The following is a 10,359-nucleotide window of genomic DNA, read 5'->3' as shown; positions in this document are numbered from 1 at the left end:
GTGTAGCAACATGTGCGTGTCATTTTCATTCTTTCCTCCTTGAATTCACAAAACGACAAAATGGAACCGTAAAAGGACACGGCATTAAGGGGAGGAAAAAAATAAAAAAAAAAAAAAGAGGAAAGCTATTGTGACTTGTGAGTTTGAAGACTCATTAGCAAACCATCGTAATGTGATGTCGGACCATACTGGGCCCACCAAATCATGAAGTTGACGGATAAATTGACGCCGTTTGACCGCGGAGTCCATTAGAAGAACAACGTGGAGGTCGTTCATTTTATTAATTTAATTTTTTAATTTTAAATTTTTATAATTAACAATTTTCAAAAAATGTTACATATAATATTTTCTGTTACAGTTAAAAATTTTAATTTAGTTCGTTAATTTAAATTTTTAATTTGAGTTGAGATGTGATTTTATGTGAGAGTTTTTACTGTAGTAACAAATTAGATGTGAAGTTTTTGAAAGCTTTTTATTATAGTAAAACTCAAATTTTAAATTTAAATAAGTAAAATAAACAGAACTATCATATCTCAATTCGAATTGAAAACTCAATTTTATGAAGCGAAAGAGGCCTGAGATTTTTAGAGTAATTCCAATAGTTGAATTTTGTACAATTTCTTTTCCCAAAAAAAAAAAAGAATTTCCGACTTTGATTATGATAATGCGTAAACCATAAATTAGCTCCATTACCCTATTGGCAAGAAGTAAGGCTAGAGAGGATCATGTACGGGATGAATGATAGATGTTAGATGACGTGTGTGCATTATTTTTTATTTTATTTTAATAGTTAAGGAATATAATAAGATCATATAAACGATCATGTTAATTCAATGTCATGTTTTTTTTTTTCAATGTATAAATACAAGATTGAACCTGCAATCCACACTTAAACTCTTTAATACTATTAGATCAATATATATTTACCTTTTGACATAATTATTAAATTTTATGTTTCAAAAAAAAATTAAGCTTTCATACTTGTGAATTGACTTTTTCATGAAAACATCAATATATGGATTAATAATACTTAAAAGTTAAAATTTTGTATATGTTATATTTGGTGTCAAATTTGATTGAATCTAGCATATGCCAAAGTTTAAAGATTCGTTTGGGATAGTTTGTGCTTGTGTTTTTAAGTAGTAGAAGAAGATAAATATAAGTTAAGACTTTTTTATTAGTGTTTAGACAGTGTTTAAAAAAATACTTTTATATTTAAGAAGAGTTTTTGAATTTGTTTGGATAAAAAAATCAAGAGCACTTTTGTTATAAAAAATAATATAATAAAAGGATATGAATGAGATATTTAATTTATTATTCACAAATAGATGGTTAAAAATGTAAATAAAAAGTTTTCAAAAGCACTATTGAGATGTATTATTCTAAAAGTATTTAAAAAAATTAAAAGTATTTTAAAGTTGTCATTCTAAATAGATTTAAAAGTAACTTTTAAACTAAATAAATTAAAAATAGATTTTTTAAAATCAATTCAAACGAACCCTAAAAGTAGTTGTGCATTAAAAGTGGTTTTGTTTAATTTTTTTTCCTCCCACAAAAAAAGTTTTTCCCTCAAAACTCGAAGTCTCGAAACTCGACATTGAGATGAAACCATAAATTTTCTTATTAAGTGAAGAGATTAAATTATAGCCTTTTGACTTTGATTTTATGGAGAATAGAAAAGTCAAAAGACTTCAGAGTATATCAATAGTACTAGGAATTTCTATAATACAAATAAATGCAAGGTTTTTCTAATAATAACATATAAGAATCATATCAAGATAAAATAACACGCCAAGATAAAATTTATGCACAAAAAATGTGTTTATCTTCTCTGCAGCATAAATCTCCATTAAATTCATGAAAATCTCATTCAAAAAATATTATTCTGACACGTAAATTATTTATTCCAACAGTAAAATTACGTGTTTGTTTTCTCTACGGCAGAATTCTCCATTAAATATAACCAAACAAAAAGTGACTAATCTAACTTTTGTAGCAAAAAAAGAAAAGGAAAAAAGGAAAAAAAAAAAAAAAAAAAACTAGCTCAAGCCAAAATAGCCGTAGAGCATCGCCGCTGGGGGTGTAGACAATGCTCACCTTTTGTCGTTTAGTGCAGATTCATTCAAAAGGGTCAAAAAAAAAAAAGGAAAAAAGAAAAGGAGAACAAAATCTAAGGTATATATACGGCAGACCATTCTTTAGTCCAAAAATCCAAGGAATCACGTGAAGATCCCTCTTATAAGCCAATGGCTGTGGAGTGGTTTATTTACGAGGTGGGCCCACCAAAAGTCAGTGGTACTTTACGAAACTGGACCGTCCAATAATGGCAGTGCAACTGTTGTTTTTTGGTCTGAAGCATAACACGTTAGACATTGTCTTTTTGTCTCTATCTTCTCTTAGAACTCAGAATATACGTATAAATATACTCTTTCTACAGTACGAATACGTATGGGCTTTGCTAATAATTAGGAGAGAGAGTGTGAGGGAGAAGTGTATCAGAAGCCTCAGTGTCTCCTTTCTATAATTTTGATGAGTGATGTGCATTTCTCGTTTCAGAAGATTGATTATTTAAAATTTTTAAATAAATTGAAAAAAAGCGGAGAAGAGAACAGAAGGGGAGTCTTATTAGGCTTCATTTTTTTTTACATATAAATAATTTCTTCGATGCATTTGAAGGCTCTCGAAGAAGAACCCAGGTGGGCTTTCTTTATTTTATTTTTTTTCTTAATTATGATGATGTGCATTTCTCGTTTCAGAAGATTGATTATTTAAAATTTTTAAATAAATTGAAAAAAAGCGGAGAAGAGAACAGAAGGGGAGTCTTATTAGGCTTCATTTTTTTTTACATATAAATAATTTCTTCGATGCATTTGAAGGCTCTCGAAGAAGAACCCAGGTGGGCTTTCTTTATTTTATTTTTTTTCTTAATTATGATTTTTTTTTTTAAATTCATTTGATGCGATATTGGGTTTTGGGAGCTTCAAAATTAGATGGGGAGCGATTTTATGTTTTTGGTTCTATTTTTTATGCATGAATGAGCGTTAATCTTCTGGAAAAGATTACTTTTTTAGTGTACTCATTTGATGCAATATATATATGATCCTGTACTAGCTGTTCTTCCCCTTTTTTATTTATTTTCCGCATGCAAGTTCAGAGGATCTATCAGATTTGTTTGGATTAATTAATCAAATGATCAAGTGTTTTTCCTTTTCATGCATATCATATCTGATAGAATTGACATTGATGAAACTATCATATTACTGATTTCGGTTCTATATTTCCTTAAATGGCTCTACTGGGTTTTCTTTTTTCAGTTTATTCGTGTTCATTTAGGAAGTTTTTATCTTTACCTGTAAGATAATCTTTCTGACTTCTGATTGCCTTATCCTCGTGTTATGTTACAGTTAATTGTTATATTTGATTATATCAGATCTTACTTCACTGTTACTAATTTGGCTCTTTGAAAGATTTTTGTTACTTTTGTATCTGTGTTGAAAAGTCTATTGCTTTTACAACTTGTCCCTTGTTTATATATACAATTGGCTTCCATATGTGTATTTTGTTAAAATTTGTCTAGCTTTTTATTTGCCGTTTTCCCTTTGGTCCTCAATCTATTTAGATTCTCATCACTTCTTTTTTCGCAGTTTTTGAATTTTCCGCTTGGCTTGGCTCTCACTTGGATTTTCTCATTCTTTCCGTGCTCATTGTTTAAATTTTTGGTCTTTATTGATGTGCTGGTTGTTAGATTAGTAATTTGCAGTAAGGAACAGTTTGCTTTCATACTAAGAGGACTGAGGTTAGCTTGCGCTGACTTATACAGAAAAGGTCAGATGAGGAAGGAGTATGCATGATAATCTAATGGCTGATTCTGATCCAGAGTCCGAAATCCCATCTGATACGTTGGGCCTGAGGCATATAAGCGGCTCACTTTTCAGTATTCCTGGTTTCTTTGTAGGGTTTGGTAAAGGTTCATCAGATTCCGATTCAATTAGAAGCCCCACTTCTCCTCTTGACATTGGAGTTTTTTCGAACTTAAAAAATCCCGCGAATTGTAGATACGCTCGATCATCATCGTTGTCCCAAAATGGATTTCAAAAGGAGTGGCATTACAGTAAAGTAGGCCTTGGCATTGTCAACTCACTTGTTGATGATACAACTGGTGGAGTTCTTGATATCCCAAAGCAGAACATAATTTTCGGATCACAAGTTAAAACTAATACCACTAATTCCTTTAAAGATTACCATGATTCGCTTGATTCTTCCTTGAAATCCAAATCTTTACCTACAAACTACATAGCTTCCCGGCTTTCTCAAACCAAGTGTCTTAAATCCCAATTGGGTGCCAAAAATGTTGTCATTGATGGTAAGGAAGTACCATTAGAATCTGAACCGTATAAAAACACTCCTTTGTGTTTCTCGGATTCAACTGTGCCTTCTTCACTTGTCAGCTTTTCCTATACTCACAACTTGAGGTCTGAAAACTTCTGTTCGGAAGCTAAAACTAGAATGAGTTCATCCTTGGTGATTGGCACCGCTTTTGAAGTAGAAAATTCTTTGAGTATTAAACCGAGTACTGTTCCGATACCTATTGGGCCCAGCCAGGGATATGTGGGTTCTCTTTCTAAAAGAGAGATGGAACTTTCTGAGGACTATACCTGTATAATTTCCCATGGTCCAAACCCTAAAACAATTCATATTTTTGGCGACTGCGTTTTAGAATGTTGCGCAAATGAGACGGAAAATTTTGGTAAGAAGGAAGAATTGGGGATCAAATCACCTCAAGTGGCCGCTAATTCGGAGGATTTAGGCCCAGTTCACTCTGATGAAGTTTTGACATTTTGTTACTCTTGCAAGAGAAAGTTGGTAGAAGATAAAGACATTTATATGTACAGGTTTGTCCTTATCATCCATTAACAATTTTCACTTGAGTCCATCTTAATCCTAGTCATATTCACTGATCAGGCTGTAATTTCCTTAATTCCGTGCAGAGGTGAGAAAGCCTTTTGCAGTTTTGATTGCTGCTTGGATGAGATTTCCGACGAGGAAACAGAAAAAACTGACCAAAAATCTGCTAGAAGTTCTCCTGCTTCGAGCTTCCATGAAGATCTCTTCTTACTGGGCATGCCTGTTGCCATGTAACGGATTGCTATGGCTTTACCAGGCTTCTCTAGATTGTCCGTTCCTTAAGCGCTGTCTGTGAGATTCTGTTTGCAGCCATGGATGGTCAGGAAACATTTTGCACTATTTGCTTATTATGTTTGGATATTCAAATTTGGAAGTACTGGTCAGTTATGAGTAGTAGCAGGACTTAGATGGCTTTTTTTTTTTTAATATGTTTTTTGATAAGATGGGTTTCAAGTGGCTATCAAAACCCTGGCTCTTTAGTTTTCATATCTTTGTCATGCCCATTTGATTTGGTTAGGAGTTGATGTGGAAGCCTTTTTGAAACTCTGATGAGCTCATTATATAATGTATGCAGTATCCAAATAACAATTGGTATCTTCTATTTCTTGTTAAATCTTTCCAAGACTTCTAAGGATCCCCTTTATTCACGCGTTAAAATCATTGATTTTGATTCATTGGCAGGAAAATTATGGGAATAAATTTTATGAGATAAATACTGTAATGAAATCAAAATCATGGTTCAATTACATGAGTTAAATGGGGCCTAAAAATTTCATCTATAGTTCTAACTTACATTATCCTACCACTAATAATTTTCTTTAAACGTTATTTTATGATTCTTAAGAAGAGAACAGCAGAATGCTGAAGTGGAACATATATGTTCCAGTTTAGCTAAGAAGTTTTTGGAGGTGGATCCATTAGATCTTTGATTATTTGTGAATTTCATAGGTCCATAACTAAGATCCTTATTTGCTCAAAACAATGACTACAAGGTTTTTCTGACCCCATTCATGATTCGGACCATAATTTGTAGTTCGCTATAATATTTTTTTTTCACAAAAAATACACGTAAATTAAAAATAGTTCTGAATCCATAAACCAAACGCGCATTCTTTTCCATATAGATGGGGTCTAACAGAATAAAATGCTATTAGAAGTGTCAGAAAAATCTGACCGTTAATTTTCAAGTTTGGCTTTGCTTAATAAAAAGAATGCTGTATTATAACATGTCTGTGGCACTATATTTTAAGACTGTCATCTAAATATGCATAAGGAGATGTTTCACCAGTAATAATGAATGATAATTGCGATACATTAGCATCACGTTCAATAATGTATCACTAAGAAAAATTGTTTACTCTTTATTATTAATTAATATCTTTTAGTCTTATTTAATTAAAAAAGATATTTAATTGAGCGTTCTCCGATTACAGTATCCCTATTACTAATGATGATAAATAATAACTGTATTACCAATAATAATGATGAATAGCAGTGTGCCCTATAAAGAAAAGATTTTGGAGGTGAGAGTGGGCTCAGGAGTTCCTTTTCGTGGTTGCGTGTGCATACATAGAAGGCCTTTTGACGTGGCAAATAAATGGTTTAGGATAAAAGGTTATTTTCCTTCGCATCTTTGCATTGGCTGAACTTTGGATGAAAAGTGAAAAATCCTGTGCATGTGGACATGACTCCCAGAAGAGCTCATATTTTGTGGATTATTACCAAAAGTGCCAAACAATAAACATGCATATATATATATATATATTTAGTTCAAATAATATCTAGATTAGTCCAAATGACCTTTGAAAAAAGTCTAAATAATATTATATATGTATTTTTACCTAATTTAAATCCCAACTCAAACTTTTTATGTTAGAAAAAATATTATACTAAAAATGTTAAATTTAAATTTTTATAAAAAAAAAATACTGCAATAAAAGAACTTAAATTTAAAAAAAAAAAAAAAACAACGCTATGCTTAAGAAATCAATAGAGCAATGTTGTAAGTAAACACAACAAGAATAGAAATACACAAAACATAGCACACAATAATGGGCCACTGCGATTTACAACATTACAGTCATCAAATCACGTGCAAAATGCAAATTGAATGATGGTAATCTCTCTTTATATATATACTAGTTTGACAAAAGAATGTTTTGCAGTTTTAGAATGTTGTAAGAAAAATATTGTCAGGACATTTTTAAAAATAAAATTTCACGACAAAAAGTTAATTAGATAAAAAAATTACTTTAATAAACACTTCTAAAATATAAAATTATATGAAGAAAAAGGAATGAAACATGGATTACAGGGAAAAAACAAGAACGAAAGAACGATGAAATGGTAAGGATAAAATTGGGAGTATACTTTCACATCTTTGATTAATAAGAATTAGATTAAAAAAATAATTACATATAGACACGTTTGAAAAAAAAAATTTAGTATGAGCAAGCGAGAAAAAAAATACATCGAAAGATAATTAAACTGTAGAGGCGCTTTTAGTCAAATGAAAAATATAATTAAGTATATATTTGAAAGAAATTATTTAGACATTGTTCAGTTTGTAAATTCGAGTTTTTAATTTGAGATTAGATGTGATTTTATGTGAGAAATTTTCATTGTAGCAGAAAAGTTAGATATGACTTTTTGTGAGAGCTTTTAATTGTAGTAAAATTAGAATTGAAAACTCGAATTGGTGAAATGAACGAGACTTTAATAGGATCAAAGCTACGAAAAAAGTATTTTACTCGTTTAGTTCGCTAATTCGAGTTAATATGTGACTTTATATGAGAACTTTTTACTGTAGTAAAAAAGTTAGATGTGACTGTTTCTGAGAGCTTTTTATTGTAGCAAAACTCTAATTCTAAACTCGAATCGGCGAAATGAACTTCTAAAAATTAATGTAACAAGCAACACCATTTTTTGATGAATATTCTATTTTTTTATGATCTCTTTTTTGTCGTTGAAAAATAAAATAAAATAAAAATGATGTTAAAATATTTTAAAATTTTGCATGCACGATCTTTATATTTTTCTAAACATGCCTGTAAAAAATGGCCACAAAAAATGAAAAAAAAAAACGCTGCAAAAATTTTTCTAAACATGCCTGTAAAAAATGGCCACAAAAAATGAAAAAAAAAAAACGCTGCAAAAACACCCTTAAAAAACATGCTGTAGAAACTGAACTGTAGAGGAGTTTTTGGTAAAAAAATGACAAAAATTGGAAAGAAAAAAGAAAATAATAAATCATAAAAAGTAAAACAAGAAAAATAATTAATAAAAAAAGTAAAAAAAAAAAGAGAGAGAGTTAGACACTTGACAAGTGGAAAAGAGTGGGTGGAAAGAGTTTGCCTTGTTTAATCTGTATCCTTTATTCTCGAACGTTTTTGTCTTTGTTTTTTTATTTTTTTTTCTTTTTTCAATAGATATGTTTTTTATTCATATAGTACTACATTTTGCTATGAAAATAATATATAGATATGTACAAAACATTATAGGTTTTTATTTTCATTTTCGCTAGTTTGTATTTTAAAATATAAAAAAAGAATTTATATTTTAATCTATATCACATTTTTATACTGCTCTATTTTGAATTTATATTCAATTCTTATCTTGTTTAAGTCAATAATCAATTTTGACCAGAAAATATCTAAACAATCTTAAGAAGAAAAAAAAAAAGAAAAATAGAAATATGAAGGAGAGAATTTTTTTTTATAGTCAAAATCAACCATGATCTAAAACGGATAAGAATTTAACATGAATTTAAAAACTGAAAGAATAAATGTGATATAATCTAAACTATAAAAGGTGTGATTTTTTTATAACATGGTATAAATATAAAAACACAACATATTATATATTCTGAAAATAATTGTACTTGTTATGAACAGTAATTATTCACCTAAGTTAAAATTACTATGTAAGTCAGTCAAAGTTACTGTTCATGTCATAATCTTACTGTATAAATAGTAACTGTAAAGAGTAAGTATTGTATAAATAGTAACTGTGAATGGTGCCAAAAATTTTCTTATAAACAGAGTTCTAAGACTTTTCATTTTGTATACCTTCACAAGATTAATGAAACTCTCTCTAGTTTCTCTCTCTAAAGTTTTTCTTCTTAGTTTCCTATTTTCTTAGTTTTCATAACATGTTATCAGCACAAACGTTCTATTTCTACTGCGATTGTCTACATTCATTAATTAAAAAAAAAAAGAAGTTCTGATCCAATTACAAGCATCTACCTTAAAGTCAAAAGAAAGTAGGTCTTAGCCCTAGTCCTACTACAAGTTTCTACCCTTATTAATTCAAGTGAAAGGTAAGTAAATATACTCTATTACTTTATATTCATACAAATGAGGGCTATGTGATAAGTGCATGAAAATGCTCCCTGAATACTGCTTTTGATTTATATAATATTAAAATATTTAAGTTTTAATTAAACAATTCTATTATTTTTATTCAAAATATTTTAATTGGAATTTGTCTAGTTTTTGCTTAATTATTTACAGATAAAAAACAGTGTGAAAAGCTACACAAAAAGAAGCCATGGAAGTCATATTTTCAGCCAATTGAAGCCACCAAGTCGAGCCACACAAGCCAATTAGAGAGCGAGAGTTGCGTCAGTCGATTGAGCCACCAAGCCGAGCCAAGTTCTGCGTGGGTCACGCACAAAAGCTGCAGTTCCTGCCAGCCTTCTCCGTGCGCACTTGTTGTCCATGCGGACTAGCTTTCCTCCTCTCCGCGTGTGCCACCTCTCCATCGCGGGTCCCAACTGTCCCCAACCGCCAGCGCCTTCTTCCTCTGAGCGCGCGAAGCGCGGCAATTCAATTCTTTTCACCCAGTCTGCGCGCGACACGTGGCATTCACAGTACATTATTTGCAACTCCTTTTCTTCTCCCGGATTTAGCACAAAAAATATGCTCCAAATACCCAGCCTCCTAATCACAGAATAATCAGCTCAGATTTTTCTTATCAACAAATATTTGATTTTTCCAAATTGGTTATAATTTTATTTTGTTTCCATTTCTTTGTAATTTTCCATTTTTGTAGATTTGCTTCCTTATTTGTCAGGCATCTCCTAAACATTATAAATAGAGGGGTTGGCTTAAGTAGAGTTTTTTCATATTCAGTTTTCAGGCGCCTTGTTGTCATTCTCATATTTTCTCTTTAGAACTTGTGAGAATGTTTGCAAGCTAGGCTAGAGTTCTTTTGGTGAAGTTAGAGATGAATTTTTGTTAGTGATCCAATTCGGGTTTTGATTTCTTGTGCTGTAATGTTTAATATTCAATGAATTAAATCTCATCTATTATTTATTTATTTTTCAAAATATTATGTGCCAACTTTTATATAAGTTTAGTCATGCTTTTTTTATGTAGTTCTGTAATGCACCGTTTTGTTATTTGAATTATTTTGTGAGTTATCTTTTACTGCAATATTGTCAAATTAATATAT

At 30.6% G+C, this 10,359-nt stretch overlaps 1 protein-coding gene across 4 annotated transcripts; it reads left to right on the top strand.

Moving 5' to 3' along the window:
* Positions 1–2,454: 2,454 nt before the first annotated feature.
* Positions 2,455–5,550, top strand: LOC21408840. 4 transcript variants are annotated; one of them, XM_024166733.1, is made up of 3 exons: positions 2,455–2,696; positions 3,821–4,892; positions 4,989–5,550. In XM_024166733.1, exons 2-3 carry the CDS (start codon positions 3,844–3,846, stop codon positions 5,137–5,139), a joined length of 1,200 nt encoding a protein of 399 aa, XP_024022501.1. In that variant the 5' UTR covers positions 2,455–2,696; positions 3,821–3,843; the 3' UTR covers positions 5,140–5,550. The 4 variants fall into 4 exon arrangements, with proteins under 4 accessions (XP_024022501.1, XP_010098043.1, XP_024022500.1 ...); XM_010099741.2 differs by lacking the exon at positions 2,455–2,696 and adding an exon at positions 2,745–2,896; XM_024166732.1 differs by lacking the exon at positions 2,455–2,696 and adding an exon at positions 2,745–2,896 and having other exon boundaries at positions 3,751–4,892.
* Positions 5,551–10,359: the final 4,809 nt, after the last annotated feature.

This window comes from Morus notabilis, unplaced genomic scaffold, assembly GCF_000414095.1.
Source record: "Morus notabilis unplaced genomic scaffold, ASM41409v2 Scaffold307, whole genome shotgun sequence".
Taxonomy (NCBI): domain Eukaryota; kingdom Viridiplantae; phylum Streptophyta; class Magnoliopsida; order Rosales; family Moraceae; genus Morus; species Morus notabilis.
This window is presented reverse-complemented; position numbering and strand designations above follow the sequence as displayed.